This window comes from Lepidochelys olivacea (genome assembly GCF_965140295.1).
Source record: "Lepidochelys olivacea isolate rLepOli2 genome assembly, chromosome: 22".
In the NCBI taxonomy this organism is placed as follows: domain Eukaryota; kingdom Metazoa; phylum Chordata; order Testudines; family Cheloniidae; genus Lepidochelys; species Lepidochelys olivacea.
This window is the reverse complement of record NC_140432.1, coordinates 9,904,120-9,921,910: the sequence shown is the minus strand read 5'-3', so window position 1 is coordinate 9,921,910 and position 17,791 is coordinate 9,904,120. Positions and strand designations below refer to the sequence as shown.

At 52.8% G+C, this 17,791-nt stretch overlaps 1 protein-coding gene across 1 annotated transcript in view; it reads left to right on the top strand.

Moving 5' to 3' along the window:
* The window catches only part of SNX19 (sorting nexin 19), a 52,062-nt gene that overhangs the window by 14,485 nt on the left and 19,786 nt on the right, over positions 1–17,791 (top strand). Inside the window, exon 8 of the mRNA XM_084611734.1 lies at positions 2,535–2,664. Coding sequence (XP_084467860.1) covers positions 2,535–2,664 — 130 coding nt within the window. The remainder of the gene's footprint in view (positions 1–2,534; positions 2,665–17,791) is intronic.

Sequence of the window (17,791 nt, the reverse complement as noted above, 5' to 3'; positions counted from 1 at the left end):
GCTCCAAGCACGGGGGCAGTAGAACTTTTCAACAAAACAGTTGTAAGAATATTTTTAACATGGGCAAAACAATGTATTTTCCCTTAGTCTGTTCTTGGATGCGGCTGAACTGTTTAAGCTGAAACTTTCCAAAATAATTCAACTTGAGGCAGACACCCCGCCTGGAAGATTACAGACCCAATGGTTAAAGTCTGGTTAAGTTATAATCAACTGCATACACGGTCTCATAATAGGAAGTGTGGAGCATCCTTATGCATAAGTAGCGGTACCTGCCCTGCCTCTAATGAATGTGAATACATAACGCTGCAGGGCTGTCAGGTCTGAGGTCACTGGTCTGTACAGAACAAGTGAGACGCGAAGGGGTTGTGTTTAGCTGAACTCTCATGGAAGTCTTGCGTAAATGATGCTGACTTATCTGAACCATCACCAGACCTGGAAGCAGCGAAGGGACGGAATGGTCTGGGAGGAGAAGGGGAATGTCTGCGAAATGGCTTGCCAAGGACAACCAGAGTCCATATCTGTTGAGTAAGTGACCTGTCCGAAGAGGCGGGCACAGTAAGGTTGGCCCAGCCAGTGACCTGGGGTTGGGAGAATGGACGTGAAGGGAGTAAACAAGGTTAATTCATGATTATCTGTCCTGTAGCGCTGCCTGGGTTTTTGCGCGTGGTGACAGCCTGCTTTGGCCCTTCTAAAGAAAATCCAAGCCCCAGAGGAATGTAATGCATGAGAAGAAATGATTCTCAGAAGGACCAGAGATACTGGGGGCCAAATGTGAGCTACCCGTCTTACTAGACGGTCATGTGCAAACAATTAGCATCCAGTCTGATGGGGGCAAGGGGCCAGCTCACTGACAGCAAGGAATGGAAGCAAAAACCCTGTCCGCTCTCCTTTTGGGCAGTAACTTGAGCACAAGCAGAAGCAGGAGGACTCTGAAAGGTGCTCCAGCTTCAGGAGAGGATGGAGGGTCCGTGACTGGGACAGTGAGGTCAGCACGTGCAACCTGTGCTTCAGTTTGGCCACCTGTAATATGGGGAAAGTAAAGCCTCCCACCTGTGTCGTGTGCCCGGAGACCTAGAGGTGCGAAAGTTCTCTAGACCGGCTAACTGCAGTTAAGATCTGAAGCTTGCACGGTTTTGTTGGAGAGTCCAAGGACCCTGAGGAACAGAGCCGGTTACCCTGTCGAGGTCTGACAGCGGCACATCACTGCTGACATGCTGGTTTTTTGCACCATTCCATTCTGTGCTGGGACATGGTTTGCACATCTCGGTGCTGGGTCCAGGGCCTGCCACAAGATGGCAGCCCAGCGGTGCTAACCAGAAAGCCAAACCCCTGGGAAACTGCAAGTTGGGAGCAGTGAAGGGCATGCCTGGGAAAAGCCCAGCTGCCCCCTCCCCCCACCTTTTCTCCACACCCAGTGAGTCCAAACTCTATCTGCTGAAATTGGCTTTCTCCCCACCTGTTTCAACCATGCTTCCCTCCCTGAACTCCCCCTATTGCTTCCTACCTCTTACCTGTAATCCCCACTGGTACCCACCCAATGGTATCCCCCGCCTACGTCTTTGTTCTCATTTCCTCTCCTTCCACCTCCTTTTCCCATTCTCGTCCTCATGCTTCTGTTGTCCTTTTGGCTGTCTCCGAGTCTGAGATCCTTCCAGTCCCTCCTTCAGCACCCACCCCTCCAAGCAATCTTTTCTCCTCATCCCAAGTTCTCTGCCCCATGTCTTGTCTCACCTTTGATCTTGTCTTAATCTGCTTGCAAGCTCTTTGCAGGGTCTGTGTCTCCTCTGCATTTGTAAAGCACCGGGTCCGCTTAGAGGCTGTACGGAGATGGGCGATGAGGGGACCAACTGGGAGCCTTAATCCTGGCATACGTTCATGTTCTGCCACTCTCCTCACTGGGGAGGAACTGGGAATGCACAGCCACTTTGCCCACGCCTCCTCACACTCAGAATGGGAATGCATGACTAAGGAATGGGCCATGTGCACAATACGATGTGGCTTTATTTGTCACCAGGCCTTTCCTACAACCCACACCCCGAAAGGCTTTGGAGTTAATCAGTTAGCTGTGCTGCGGAGGCACCTAAAGTCCTGGCCCCATTGTGCCAGACGCTATACCCATGTATTGTAAACGACACCCCCGGCCTCACACCCGCAGCTGGGGGTGAAGTCGGCGGGGCTCGCAGCGAGTGACAGCAGCTGGGGATCTGGTCTAATGTGCGTCTCCTTTGGCTGCTCTGTATTATGAGGAATATGGGAGGGAGAAGGGAGCTGTTTGGTGTTGGATTGGAGGTGAGAGAGGCCGAAGGGCGTTTCGGAAGGCAGTGGGGGTGCTGTAGCACGTCCCTAGGCCAGGAGCAGCATTCTGCATGTGCCGGAGTCTAGAGAGGTGGTAGTTCGGGGCCTTTAAGGAAGGGAGTCTGTGCCCCAGGAGTGCAGTGTTCCTGCTGTGAATGCAGAGCCATGGTCTCACTCTGATGCAGCAAGCGACGTGGGTGTGATCCGGCTTTCTCACATGCCCCCCTACCTCCCGGCAGGTTCTGAGACGCCCCTGGCAGACACGGCTCTGGACCTGCTGCATCTGCTGATGGTGGATCGCTGGAGGTGGCTCTGCACTGAGAACATGCAGAAGGTGCTGCACCTGCTCTTCGGGTCCCTGATCCAAAGGTAAGATCTCTGCAGCGCTCCACGTCCCCAGGGAGAAGAGAGCTGAGCGGGTCTCCCTTGGCACATGCAGCCCTGGGCCGTTTCCCTTTAGAGACAGGAAGGACTGAGCCATAGCATCAGGTCCCAGGCTCTTGGAGTGGGAGGTTTTGTCCCTGGTGAGAAGGGCAGTGTGTCCAGTGAAGGCTGCTTCCTGTCACTCCAGTGGGTGCTCTCAAAGGGTCATGGGTCCATTTGGGTTGGTAAGAGCAGCGGCCAACCCAGTAGGAATACGAGGAAAGTTACGTTAGTAGAGGATGAGGAGGACTTGTGGCACCTTAGAGACTAACCAATTTATTAGAGCATAAGCTTTCGTGAGCTACAGCTCACTTCATCAGATGCATATTGTGGAAACTGATAGAAACTAGTAGAGGATAGTCGCTAATAATCTCCCCAAGCATTAATGAATTTAGTCTCCCAGCACCCCAGGGAAGTAGGACTCCCAGCCTCCACTGACACCCAGCTCTCTCTCAGTAAGGGGCAGGTCACAGCTATGCCTTGTCTGATGTTCCAGAAAGGAATGTGTGCACTGTCCCTGAGCAGGGTGTGTTTGTAACCCTCCCTCCTGCGATGCCATGTGTGCATGGCAGGTTCAGGATGTGCCAAACCTTCCCCAGTCTGGCTGGCTCAGGGCCCTGTCCTCGGCTGGCACATGCATTGAGCGAGTGCTCACTTTTTCTTGTGCAGCAGTAACCACTTGGCTGGACCTGCCGCATGTCCTGCAGCCCTGTGTCCTTCAAAACATGGCTCCTGCTGCGTGAGCTGGGAAAAGGAGGGGTCATTTGCCTGGCTATTAGCTTGGTTATGTGGAGTCTCTCTTCTCGTACCATCCCCCTTTCCCAGGAGGGGATGCCTACGGCCAAATCCTCAGCTGATGTCAATCAGGTAACGCAGCTGCATTAATTTTCACCAGCTGAGGATCTGGTCTTCGAAGGTAAACGGCAAAGCTTTTCGAAAGTGCCGAAGCTCAGAGCCTGGAAGCATTTCCTCTCATGCAACAGATGTTCTCCAAGGACCGTGTCAGGGGAGCTGCCCCCGATGAAGTTTGCCAAAGCCCTTTCAGGCTGAGGATTTTAGCAACCACTAGAAAGTCGGCTTCTTTTGGGGGAAGTGGGGGGGGGAAATGCTACAGCTTCTCCACAGCAGGCTTTTCTAGCTGCGCAAATGAGCTGGAACCTGATCCCTGTGTGTGTGAGCACAAGAGGCACCAGGTCCTGGCACTGCACGTTATCCCCTCCTACTATGCTGCGTCCCTGTTACCCAGGGAGCCTGCACCGCCAGCCCGTTTTCTACCCGAGGAGCGTTCACAGGCTAAGCACCTGACTGGCTCTGTGACTCGTGCCTAAACTGGGGATCTCTGGAAATGTCCCGAGCAGAGCTGTATTAGAAAGGCGGGGTATGCAGCCCCTCCCTGCAGTCTGTGTTAGAGATTCGGGGTCAGACGAACATAGTGTCTCCATGGGCGTTTGCCTCGTGCCAGGGGGCCTGCTTTCGTGCCCAGATCAGAGTATTCTGCAGTGTTTCCCCTGGAAATAGAACTAAAGCAGAGCTTCCAGTCCAGTGCTCAGCACCCTTGAATTGTAGGGTGAGGAAGGGGGGGGTTGAGTTAGAATCCACAGATCTGAACCCCCACCCTCTGCACTTTGTGTCTGGATCAGATTCAAAACTAGAAGGGGCCTATACTTCCAATCCATGTTTGATGCAACCCAGAAGGCGGCGGGGGCGGGGTGGGGGGTTTGCAAAGTCAGCTGATCTGTTACCAGGATACTGGTGCTATCCATTAATTGCTCGGACTTCTGTCTCCTTCGCTGTTCTGGGCACCACAAGCGATGGCCTCTCGGTGCCGTTCAGCTCCGGTGTGGGATGAGAGCTGGGGTAGAGTCAGAGAAGGAATGTGGATGTTCTGCTCTGGGAGGTCAGCGCTGGTGTTTCTGCGGGAGGAGCGCAAGTTGCTTGGTGGCTCTGACCATGACAGAGAGCTACGGTGGAGATCTCCATTTCTCTGTGTTCTTGGCATTGCTACCTGCCGCAGAGCTGAGACCAGCCTGTGTTTGCCTCGGGGTACATCTCTCCTGTGGGCGGTGGTGTGATATGCCCAGGTATACCTGCATTAGCTCTCATCTAGCTAGCACAGCTCTAAATAGTGGTGAAGACGTGATGGTGCAGACCCTGGCATGGGCTGTACAAGCCTGCCCAGAAGCCTGGGTATGTACCGGTGTTCCTGACCCGCACTGATGTCCGTGCAGTTGCATCTTCACTGCTATGTTTATCCACGTTCGCTATAGTGAAGTCAGTGTGGATATGTAGACACAAGCTGCATCGCTCAATTTCAGTGTAGACATACCCTCATTAGAGGAGTGCTAAGAACAGGTGCTCTCCATGCCCACTCAGTGTGGTACTATGTCCCCCTCTAATGGTGGCTGGTCCACATATAGAACTTCAGCTAACCAACATGGGTCTTGTCTCTCGGGTCATAGAAGCTCAGAGTTTAAGATCCAGAGGCCCCAGGTTGGATCTCTAATAACGATGATTCAGGAGTTTTGCGTTACACAGACTCGGGTTGGAGGCATTTCGCCATCCTTGTACCCCTAGCTTGATTGAACGGGGCAAACCTAAGTACAGCCTCAGTCCTGGCACCCTGACTCTGGTGCAGACTGCTGCTGGGTAGCCCTAAGAGGGAGGAGATGATGCCAGATGCTGATTCTGTGGCATGAACTATTTAATCCTTGGTAGCCCCTTTCTTTGCTAGTGTAGACCAAGTGCAGGAATAGTCTTAACAGATCAATGCTCCATCTAGTCTGACATCCTGTTTCCAACAGTGGCCAGTACCAGCTACTCGAGAGGAAGGTGCAAGTACCTTTTCCTAGGCAGTTATGGAATAACCTGTTGATGTGGGAAGGGATCTTCCTTCCTGACCCCTATTAGTTGGTTTATGCCCTGAAGCATGAAGGTTTATATAGAGTCGGATGTACAGCCTGTTGTGCTGCTTCTGATGCCCCCAGAGGGTTCCTTTCATGCTCCACCAGATTCCCCATTGGGGTCTTAGCGCTTGAGAGGGTGTTGGCAGGTGTTGCTGCTTCAGAACTGCCTCCCACTGCTGTACACTCCTCTTGCAGCTCTTGTAGCACGAGATGTTCCTGGTGTCTTGATTCAAATACCCGCATGGGCATTCCAGCTTCTTTCCAGCAAGTACCAGAATTCCTCCTTTGCAGAAGCCATGCAGCTAAATGATCTGGACGCAATGGGCCGATCCCCCTGCCTGGTGCAATAGTGTTGAAATCAGTGGAATTTCACTAGGGATGAATTTGCCCCCCTCTTTACACACACATTTCTTCCATCCTTTGCAGTGGTTTCTCATTCCTCCCCGGTTCCCTCTCTCTCTCGGTCTGTTCCCTAGCACCAATTGCCATAGCATCCTCCAGCTTACACCTGAAATTACAACAAGTGTCTTCCGCCAGATGCTGTTGCTAACTAGTAACGATTCTTCTCCTTCCCCGCACCGAAATATCCCACCTCACCCTTCCTTCCCTCCTCTCCATGGCTGGAATAGTTGTAGCTGGAGCCAGGGGCTATAAATCTCCCCTGATTGTCAGTTTCATGGCAACAGGAGGCTGGAGGAGAAAAGCTGGATGACCGAAAAAGGTATTGTTAAGTAAAAGGGAGGACATGCTTGCATGTCTGCAGCGGTGCCAGGCGCATCCAATTATGTAACATGGAGTGGTCCTTTTTTGGAGCCGCAGGGAGAAGCGAGGTGGGGGTGGGGGGCAGCCGGGAGTTGAGATGACCCCGAGCCAAGAAAAGATTCCAGTTTGTACAGTCCTCTCTGCTCGCTCAGCTTGCATCTGTAAACAAACCCTTGGCCCTGCTCCAAATCCGTGCCCCTCATTTATTAAACTGTCTCTTTCCTCCCTTGGGTGAGCAAAAAATGCTCTTAGTCCTAAGGAAGGAAACGGGGCTGTGGTCCTTCCTAGCAGAGTGAATTCAGAGTCTGCCCAGGGGCCTGTCTGCCAAGGGGAACAGAGATGGGGCTATTCTTGGCTTCTGGGGTATCGGTGCAGGAGCTAGAAGCATTTAGACAATCAAAGTCCCTTTTTGAGTGGGTGAGTCAGTGCAGCAATATAAATACAGGCCGGGCAGTTGGAACACACAGTGGCTGCATCCCCTCATCCTGCCCTCAAGCTGTCCCCTTTGGCAGCAGTTGCCACTGGGTCAAAGGGACAGGCACCCCGATGCCACGGTGACGGGCACAGTGAGACAGACTAGATCTGGGGCGTTCTCAGGGTCCAAATCTTAGGTTTTTAGCCAGTGGGAGAAGAGATGGGGGAGCCTTGCTTCGGGTTTCTCAGAACCAAGTGCCCATCCATGGGCTCTGGGCTCGAGAGCCAGCTCCGTGGGGCATCCAGGAACGGAGCCACCTTTGGGTGACAGAAGATTAAAACGAATGACTCAAACAGGCAAAGGATGGGGGGGGGGGCGGGTTTTTGTGGAACCTTTTGAAGACCAGGGCGAGGTGGGAGCTTGGCTTGGCCTGGCCTGATCTGGCCACCAACAAGGCCTAACCCGGCGCGAGCCCTTTGTGGAGGCAATGGTGGTTCCTGCAAATGAGCCACTTGAATGGACTTCCTGGTTCATTTACGATTAGACCTCAATGAGGGGCACTCAGTGCTAGTAGTGGTCAGTTCTGGGCTGGGGGCATCTGCCCCAGGACACTGGCTGGTGGTCACGAATGTTGGAGACCCACCATCTCACGTCCTACAGAACAGCCACTGAGAGTAAGCTCCAATGGCTGCCAGCCTGACTCTCCTCACCTCCCTCTGATTCCTCTTCATGAAAATGTCTCTGCTTCGCCTCTAAAAACGCCCCTGTTCTCTGCCTGTGTAGTTTGCTGGCATCGCCTCTTGTGTTTCCCAGGCTCCGCAGTGCTGTGATGATCAGGGGAGGCTGAAAGTTTCTCTGTGGCTTCCATGTCAATGGGTGAAGGTGGCCCAAGTATAAAATGCGTGGAGATTAGCCGCAACAAGAGCCTGGCGCTCGCGTGAAAGAGGTGTGGCATGGGGCTGTGCAAGAGATCACACAGAATGGGTGCAGCAGGGGCTGCCAGCGTGGGTGCAACAAGCATGTGTGGTCAGAGCAGAAGGTTTGGGATGCAGGAGTAATGGGCTCCTAGCATGGGTACTGCAGGACCAGTAAAGGGTGCTGTAGGCCTGTGGTCCAGGACAAACAGGGCTGCAGCGTGGATATAAGGGGTGGACGTGATTGGTGCAGCAGGCCTGTGCTCCCAGCATGTAGGGATCATGTGCTGATTGTACCTGTAGTGTGCAGACTGTCTCTGTGTGTTACTGCGATGGCAAAAAGGGCTGCAGGTGGAGGGAGCAGAAACCCTAGAGCAATACCCTGAAACCTTGCTGATGAAGCTAGAGAATCCAGGAAGCTGGTAGCCACCTACGGTAGGTTCTAATGGAGCCAAGACTGCCTGAATTCTGACGGCCCATGAGCTATGTCCCATTGCCAGTAGCAAAGGTATCAGGAAGCCCCAATGACTGGGTCAATAAGTCAGTACTCGCTGGTTGTTCTGTGTCTTGTGTCCCGTGGCTGGTTCCTTGGTCAACCTGCTCAGTTCCTCGCCAGCCACCACTGCAACTCTTTGTATCGGGTCGGTGGGCTTCCTGGGGTCTCTCTTGATGATACCACAGGGTGTCTGTTGTCCGCAAGTGCTCCTGATGCTGTGATCATTTTAACCATCTGTGGTTTTTTTGCTCTGATTTCCCCTCTCTGGGGGCTTGCTCATTTCAGCCTGAGCTAGAGAAGTGCTCATTCTCTCTTGCAGAGCATGTCTACTTCCAAGTAGATGACTCTGGGTGAGGTGGGGAATCTAGAGATGAGGCCAAATCTGGACAGATGCAACTCCATTCTCAAGGCAAGCCTAGACCTCTGACTGCCAGAAGCTGGGAGGGGAAGGGGGGTCAATCTCTCCATAGTTGCCCTGTTCTGCACACTCTCCCTGAAGCTCTGGTTCTGGCTACTGTTGGAGACAGGATGCTGGGCTAGATAGACCATTTGTCTGACCCAGTCTGGCCATTCTTATGTTCCAAGACTCTGAATCTAAACACCCACAGTTTTGGGAGAACTCTGAATCCAGATCTGGACATTCCCCACTGCCTTCTATCCCTAGCACTGTTTTTTAAGCAATAAGCTGTTCTAGTAAGTCATTCCCCACCCTTTCCTGAACATAACAAGAGAGGGGCACATTTTACACAACCTTCTAATCCAAAGATAAAGAGATTGCATTTCATCACATCCTGGCCGTCTGTGCCTGGTAACCCGAGCGGGGCTGCCGTGCTGAGGCTCGGAAGCGCGTGTGTGTATATAAGGGAAGCGCGGACATATGCAGTCAGCTTTGATGGTGTCAGATTCCACGTGGCTTTATAGGGGGCCCGGAGCAGGAGTTAAAATAAATGAAAAGCATCCCTGGCTTGGATGACCGATCAGCATCTCCTGTCCTGCTGTGTCCTCAGTCATATGCTCGCATGGCTCTTCCAGATCTCTCCCCTGGCCTTTATTTCCCTCCTTCAGCACCTTTATAGTTTGCACATGGATGCAAAGGGACCACCTTGCCATCCCTGGGGATCAACATCCCCTGTTTGTCCATAGCAGAGGAGCAGGGCAAGTGAAAAATGAGCTGTGCTAAGAGCTAGGCTAGCTAGGTAGTTGATGAGTGGGACCAGCCACGTGGTGTTCAGGTCTGCATGAGGTTTTAGACTAGGAATCGAGGTTCAAGCTAGAGGCTGACTCATGGCAAGGGTCTGGGTTCACCAGCACTGAAATCTCGTGAGCTGCCCCAGTGATGTTTAGGCTCCACATGGCAGGAATCTCATGAGATCGCTGCCCTTGCCAATTTTCCACCATTTTGGATGTTGGCGGCCTTGTGGGCTCAGTTATTCTGGTGTGGATTCTATCCATTGCTGGTTCTCCCAAAATTCCAGCTGGCCTCTGAGCCAGGATTGGGAAACAGGGTCCTTGTGGGATTGGATCCATCCTAGAACCAGACCTTAAGGGAGACTGAGATCCCAGGGCTGCTTCTCTGAGCCTCTGAGAAATCTCGTTCTAAGTTGGGGGACCCTGGCATTGTGGGGAAAGGGGGAATGAGGGGTCACACAGAGCCCCTGGCATGAGGGAGGAGCTGGAGGTGTCTCAGGGAGGCCCTGAAATAGAGGGGGAAGGGAGAGTGATACACAGATTTGAGGGGGGGGTGGAATAGAGGAATACAAGGAGCCCCTGGTGTAAGCATACAGAAGCAACGAAGTGTGCATCCCACTAGTTGTTTCACTTGCCACAAAATTGCAACCTCACACGCTTTGACTGAAAAGTTCCCTGCAGATTCTGGAATTTTCAGTCCTAGGTGGGAGGTAGGCAGCTTTTATAATTATACTCCAGCAGCATATAGAGGCCCAAACTGAAGTTGGGGTCCCACAGTGCTAGGTGTTGTACAGAAACATAGAAAGAGGCTGCCCCTACCCCAGGTTGCTTAGTCTATGTGAAGAAGACAGACAAAGGGCAGGAGGGAAAATGGGCACAGAGAGAGGAAGTGAGATGTTCATGGTCAGTGGTCAAGCAGGGAATAGAGCTTTGGTCCTCTGAGTCACAGTCCAGTGCACTGTCCGCTGGGACCGCATCTTGCCCACCACATTTGAATTGAGAAGCATTATGATTTTAACCCGTTGTGGAGTGGCTCAGGAAACTATAAAGCCTTTCACTTGTGTCAGCCATTTGAGTCCAGTCCAGGCTGATGGTGACAAAATGCTGTTGCCATCTGATGGCTTTTTGGATAAACTTTTGTGAAATGAGTTTGTTGAGTCTCAATCTAGATCTCAGCCACCTCTGTAGAGGGGTGAGAGAGTTGAATGGCCCCTCTTATCCCGGGAGGTGGTCGGAGCCAAGGAGCATTGGTGCTGGATGGAGGAGGACTGTTCTGTTGTTGCCTGTGTGGTACCTGTTGTATGGATAAATGGAGGGCACGGGCACAAAACTTTTTTTTTCTTTTTGCCAGTGAAAAGCGCAAGAGAGAGACCCCCAGGACATGCACACGTATGTGTGCTGTAATCCTGTCACAATATTTCTCCCTATTATTTTTCCGGGATGGGGGTGACATAATTTCTAGCCAGTAGTCAGTTTGCCCAGCTCTAAGTTTGTTTATTGGCTTCATGTTTGTTCTCTAGATGCCACCTCTCTCGCCTTGGCAGGGTGAAGAGGGGTCACTGGCTTTGCATTTCTCACTGTGGGCACAAGGGGGAGCTGCTGGCCAACCTGAGATTCTCTCTGGCAGGTTAAAATTCAGAAGGACCCCGCAGCTGTACAGCTGAGGGTCTCTTGTCACTAGAAGGGGTTGTAGCTGGGATAGCACTGGGGGAGTATGCCCCATGGTGATCAAGGCTGGGTGGGTACATAGAGGTGACAGCTGAGAATGGATGGAATAAGAAGAGAACCGGGCTGCGTGGCCACACTGAGCAAAGGGATGGTTAGATTCACGCTAACAAGGTCCTAGATCCCACCACCCCAGACCTTCTGCAGGAGTTCGGGTCCAAACTTTGTAATTTGGGCCAGTTCTCTGTTGGTATAATGGATTCCTGGAACTACACTGCTTCAGGTTCAAAAGAGCCACATGACACTCGCCCAGGAAAACATTCTCTTGATCCAGACATACAATGCCTACTGGCACCAATGGGTATTAAACAAGACCTGTCTAGAGAGTTAGTAGCCCAGGAGTGGAGGGGAAGCATTGCCCACTTCATATGATCAGGTCAGTACACACAAGACTGGCAACCTTCAACTTAGGCCTATGCCCTACCCCCTTCTCTGCCTAACGCAGCTCAGTTGTACCATAGCCTTGCTCTTGTCTCACTGGACTGCTGCTTTCTGTCTCTGCTGTGGCCTGGGATATCACGAGTGACCAGTAATTTAAAGTCACCATCCCCACCTTTATTTGTCCATGTGGGTGGGTGGAGGGGAGGGAGCTGAATCAGTATGTGGGGTCAGACATTTGTGTGTGGAAGGTAGGAGCAGAATTAAATAAAGAGCTGGAGCGAGAGAGAGACACACACACACCCCTGATCTTTGGAGTGACAGATCTGCAAGAGATACCTGAGCTGTTGGATATAGCACCAAGATGAGGCTTGTGGTGGTTAGGGGGTGGATGAACAATCTGAGGGCGTGTGGTTGTAACTGAGGAAGCGCTGCTTTGATGGTGCTGTTGTGTCTCTATCTCTGCCCTCCTGTGAGCTGGAAGAAGTTTAACCTAACACCGTTCTACCTTTAAGTCTCCTTATTCCTCTCATGGCAGTTAGAGAGGGAATCCAGCCTATTGCTGTTGAACATCTTAGCCATTCTCTTTGGCCAGATCCACATTACTCCTTATGCTCTATTCTCTAGCATTTTGTCCAGTGCTAAATCTCCTAAATGATGGGATGGATCCTGCTTCCTCTGGGGAAACTAATCAGAGTCTTCCTACATCCCCATGTCCAGAAACTTCACCTGCTGTTCACTGGCTGAGTCTCCACTTATTGCTCCTAATTTTACCCAGTTGGGCCACCCTAGACCATTCCCCTCTCTCCTTAATGCTAGTGTCACCCACTAGCGTGCATGGTGTGTCCTCACCAATCCAGAGTCGCAATATGGGTACCCAGACACAGAGCCTGGCTCTTTAACTCAAGCTGTAGAGCCTCACTCTTTCAGTCCAAGATCTTTCTTGTGTTATGCACCCTGGGCCAAATTTTGCCCTTCCTCCTGCTGATCTCAGAGGGGTGTAAGTGCAGGGAACCGGGCCCCACCTGTGTGACACCACTGCCCTCTGCTGGCTAGAAGGCCTGTATGTGCACATGACCACCTCCCCTCCCAACGGTGTGAGGCCCGGAGAGGTTAAAAACCCGGCCTTTAGTTCAGCTCATGAAAACGCTCCCTGAGGTCAGACAGTGAAGGCAGGCGGCTCTGGAGCAGGCGGTCCTGAGCGCTGTCCCTGCAGATGGCCCTGAAGCTGTCACAGCTGCTGCAACCAAGGATGAGGCTTTTGTCCTTCCGTTGTTTTTCTTCCTAGCAGTGCCCTTAAAATAATTTGCTTTGGGGAAATCTCCCTCCCTGTCACAAAGCGTCCTATGCTCTCGCATGCCATTGCTGTCCCCCTCCCCCCCGCCCCGAATCTATTGGATATCTTTTTTTTTTTTAGGCAAGGGTCTCTTAGGGCAACTTTAACTTCACCCCCCCATACACACACACACACCCAAGTTATCTGCCTCACATGGCTCTTCCTGCTCGCTGAGGTGTGTTCCTCTGGGCCGCTAGTGGTGGCTTCAGCGTCTTGGGACCCTGCCTGGTTCCAGATTATTCCAGCTTTTATTATTCTCCTTTCAAACTGTGGCCCGAGGGCGCGTTATACCTGCAGCCTGGATATGTGGCCGGGAGGAGTAGGAACCCCCCCCCCAAACCTTCACAGAGCCCTTGCCCTGGGGCTGTCCATTCCCACCCAGGCTCTGTTCCATCCCCTTCCTGGCCCTCCGCTCGGCCTTGGAGCTGACCACGATGGAGGTCACTCCCCACTGAGGTAAAGTCACCGTGAACAATGAGGCCCCTGGTTACCAAGACAACCACTAAATTGCCATCGCCTCCCTGGCCCGTCTACCCCATCAGGCTTCACCGCCGTGCCTCTCTCGGATTGGGTTTTTAGCTCAGCTGGGTGGCCGGTTTAATTAGCCCTTCCCCCCGGGGGCTCTGCATTGGGAAAGCCGGCACCCCGGTACTGGTCGAATGAGAACGGGGCCAGGCAGCCGTTCACACGAGAGCGGGTAAACCCGGCGGGAGGGGAGGAGCGGACGCACCACTCAAAGGGGCCAGGCAAAGCACCGGGGAGTCGTACCAGTACAGCAGCTTTGTTCCCCTCATAACCAGGTGCCTGCCCAAGCTTGCACGTCCACACCTCCCTCCGTGCTGGTGCATTCTGGGGAAATCTTGGCGGCTACGCCACAGTGCCTCAGCAGGGGATAGAGCCTGGAGGGTGCGTGCACAGAGCCATAGCAACCGCCCCGGGACGGGGGGGCAGTGCGTCCTGGGATGTCCCACTACCCATGTCGCTGGGAGGAAGACAAAACTGGTTACACAGTTAGGGGAGCCCGTCGACACTGCGGACCAGCCCGTGTGTGTCACTGGACGACAACCCTGTGCCGGGGAGACCACTGATGAGGGTGAGCGGCCACGCTGCGAAATAGAACGGCGCAGAACAAGGGCTGAAGCAGCTGCTGAGTTGTGCTCATGCGAGCTGTGCCCTGTCTCCTTCCTCGGGCCAGCCAACATGAGAGAAAAGCACCAGCGCGCTGGAGGGAAGGGGTTTTGTTTGCACAGGGGACTCAAGTACCTCTGCAGGGAAGACAAGCCTGCAGAAGAGGTAGTGTAGACAGGACTTAATGCAGCTATCATCCCTGTGTGGACCAGGTGGAGGGGAAAACCTTGCCCACAGCTGTCGGGGGGACAGTTATCTGCCAATCGCACCCTGAAATAAAGGGAGGGTTTCACAGAGTGTCCAAAGGAGGTGGAATAGGAGAGTGCTGTATCCTCCATCTCATCTCTCTTGAGCCTCTGCCTTATCCCATTTCCTCACGGTGCTCTTCTCATCTTGGTGACCAACAGGGGGCAGTGGTTAGTGCACTGACCTGGGACTTCAATTCTCTGCTCCCCCACACAAGACTTCCTACATGACCTTGGGCAAGTTACTTAGCCTCTCTATGCCACAGTTCTCCAGCTCTACAATGGGGATAACAGCACTGGGCTGTCTCCCGGGTGGGCTGTGAGGATAGGTACGTTAAAGATGGAGAGGCGCTCAGTTACTGTGGCGATGCGGGGGGAATCATGTAAGTAATCTATCTAGATAGAGGAGAGCGGTGCTGGGTGGTCTCTGCTGTGTCCAGCACCCACAGCCTAGGAGAGGAAGTGCTGCAGCATCTGGGCTCAGTGGGAGGCTTTCTCCTCTCCTGTGTGGGCTGGTGATCGAGCCTTCTGACACCGGGGGCCATGCAAGGGCTTTTTGTGAGCGACTCAGACTGTTCTGGGTTGGCTCAGTGACTGACCACACCCTTCCCCCTTCATCAGGAATAGGACCCAGCCTCAGTCTGTCTAAGTCAAAGCGCCATCCAGCTTCACTGTGCCATGTCTGAGCTTCTCCGTCAGACCCCAGCCTGGTTTTGAGCCAATTTGGGATCAGCCTGTGGTCTTGTGCCAAAACCTTCAGACTTTCCCAGTTTCCCGCTCCAACCACTGGAAATGCTACTTCTTGTTACATAGCCCACTGAGAGCTCAGACATCACTATGGCTATAAAAGGTCCTGAGCACTGTATCAGAATAACCCTTCTGACTTAGGGACATAGGTGGATATAAGGTGTGAGATCTCCCAAAACATTAGGGCTGGAAAGGATTGCTGCATGTGGCTGGAAATTAAAATCCCAGCCCCAACTTGTCCCAGGGGAATGCTGCAGGGCAGGAGTGAGGTGCATCAGCGGAGCTGTGAGTGGGTTCAAGACTGGGCAAGCAAAGGGTGCCACCGGTAAATATTGAGGCCAGTGGCCAGAGCTGTCAGGCGGCCCACAGAACTAGAGCCATTAAACTTCAAGCCACTGCAATTGAAAGGACCCACCGCTTATTCCGATATCAAAGCCTCTTTGATGATCGTCCTCCCCTTGTTCGGCGGGGAACACAGCAGGCAGCTGTGATGATCTCCCGAGGTGATTAGGGACCGGCTGTCCCTTGGATAGCCTCTTGGGCGCTCTCGACTTAGTGTGCTGACAGGGGCTGCTGTATGTCCTCCCTGCCCCCTTGGCTTTGGGAACTGGAGCTGGAATGGGTTGATGTCAGTTTAGCCATCCCGGGCACCTCTGAAAATACAAGTGTGATTCAAGGAGCTCATAACTTTGGGGATTTGTTTTGTTTTTCAGTCTCTCTCGCTAGCTCTTTCCGCCAGCACAGCTGGTGAAAACAAATCGCTTGGCAGCCTCCTTGCTCCCCTTGACTTTACACAGGACCACAGATGCACAGCGTTGCCTGACCCTCTCAAGCACCCGGGCACAAACCTGCTTGCTCACACTGCCAGGCTTTTTGGATGGGCCTGAATTCTCTGGAGCACCTGCACTTTGTAGCTCCTTGAAGCTGGGAACAGATGGCCTGAGGCAGGTGATTCAGCAGCTTGTCTGCCAGAGCCATCTGGAACACAGGGAAAGAGGGCGGAAGCGAATATCCAGCTGCTGACACTGCAGTGTAGGCCTCCCCAAGGATCCCTGCCTGCCCTCCTCAGATGAGACACAAAACCAAGGTGCTTCCCTGTTATGACAATTTAAGACCCCGTGGCACTTTTAGAGGGTTTTGTCCTGGCTTGTGTCCTGCCCAGATTGCTAGATGGATAAGTAACATTCCTCCCGCTGTTGAAGCCACTGGAGAAGTTTGTCACTGCCTGATCTAAGAACTGATGAAGTTTGCTCTGCTGGCACAGAATGGCTTCCATGTCTCACCGCAGAGAGGCCTGTGTGATGGTGGGCGAGTGATTTTCCCCCCTTCCCTAGCACAAGAGCTGCTAGGGGAAGGAATTGCCTCCCTTCTGGTGGTGAGAGCAGGAGAATGGGAACACGGGCTCTTGGGTTCTCTTCCTGCTTTTGTCGCCGTCTCATTCTGCAGCCTGGGACAAGACACTGTCATGAGTCGGAAAACAAGATGCAACTCCCACCCCCCAAGTTGAGTGCTGCTGATTGCTAGTAGCTGAAACCCGTGAAAACTGATCAGGTGAAAGCCTTGATTCAGACTGATGCCATTCCTGCAAAGCAAAGCCACTGGGAAAACTGGATCAAGGTTGGAACTGGTGGGACCGAGGCACTGAGCAGTGCCAGTAGCAGGCTGTTGGCTATGGTGTCTCTTCCCACCACCAGAGACTCGGATGAACCTGAGTCTTGCCGCCATTAGGATGTAACGCAATGACCCAACCGACTGCACAAGTCTTTTCACAATGAGGACACCTGCAGCAGGACTGGTCACTCTTTCCCCTGAAACAAGCAAGAACTTCCCTGCTTCTAAAGCTGCACAACTACTTGTGCCCATGTTGCACTTCCTAACTTGTGTGCGTGGCCGCAGGATGCCACAGCGCTGGGTGCCCTGAATCGATTCAATTGGCTTCTCCCTGCTCTGAGAGCAACCATCTCCCTAAGACAGCGCTGGGTCTGTAATTGCTTTGGGAGGATCCAACAGGACACTAGCTCCCAGTCAGCTGCAGCTCCTTGGAGCATGGCTGGTTATCACAGCCAGGCTCTCGCCTCTAGTTCAGCAGTGATAGCTGTCTGGACGGGAGAGATTCTTGCTCCTTAGCATGAAAACAGCTCCCTCGGCATCCTTCCCCAGCCTGGAGGGATGCAGCGAGAGCCCAGTTGACGGGTGTTGCAATCTGACTTGGTTACTCCCCCTGACAGTTCAGCAGCAGGTAGGAGCTAGAGGTATTTATCCATGCCCACATAAACAATCAATGCTACTGCAGCCTGTTTATGGAGGGACAGTGCCTCGTGGAGAGGAGAGTGCTGAGGAGGGCTCCAGACGACAGGTCTGCAGAGGGCTGTCTCCTGGTTTTGTCTCTCACTCCATAAAGTGTGTTGAGATCCTGTCCAATTGAATTCGAGGTGGCAGGGAGGGCTTTTGTGCTGGTCTTAAATAGCTCTGAATGGGAAATGTGGTGGTTTTGCTTCCTTCCTGTCCCACAAAACATGGAGAGAAAGCAACTGAGCTGTGCAGGGGTCCCAATATGTGAACCTTACACCCTAGCTGGTGCCAAGCTTCATTTCCAATTGACTTTAACCTCTGGGAAAGGCTCTGCAATAACAGCACAGAGGCCATCTGATCATCAGGATGCTGGGGTTTTCATTGTGATGTGGCCACCTCTCCACAAAGAGCTAAACTGAGAACCTGCCAACCTTTCCCTCCTGCCCAAACTCTAAGGAGTTTGGATGCAGAACTCCATCACTGAACCATCTCTCTTGTAAAGTCACTTGCTGTCCATGAATGGTGCAGAAGTGCCTGCATTTGA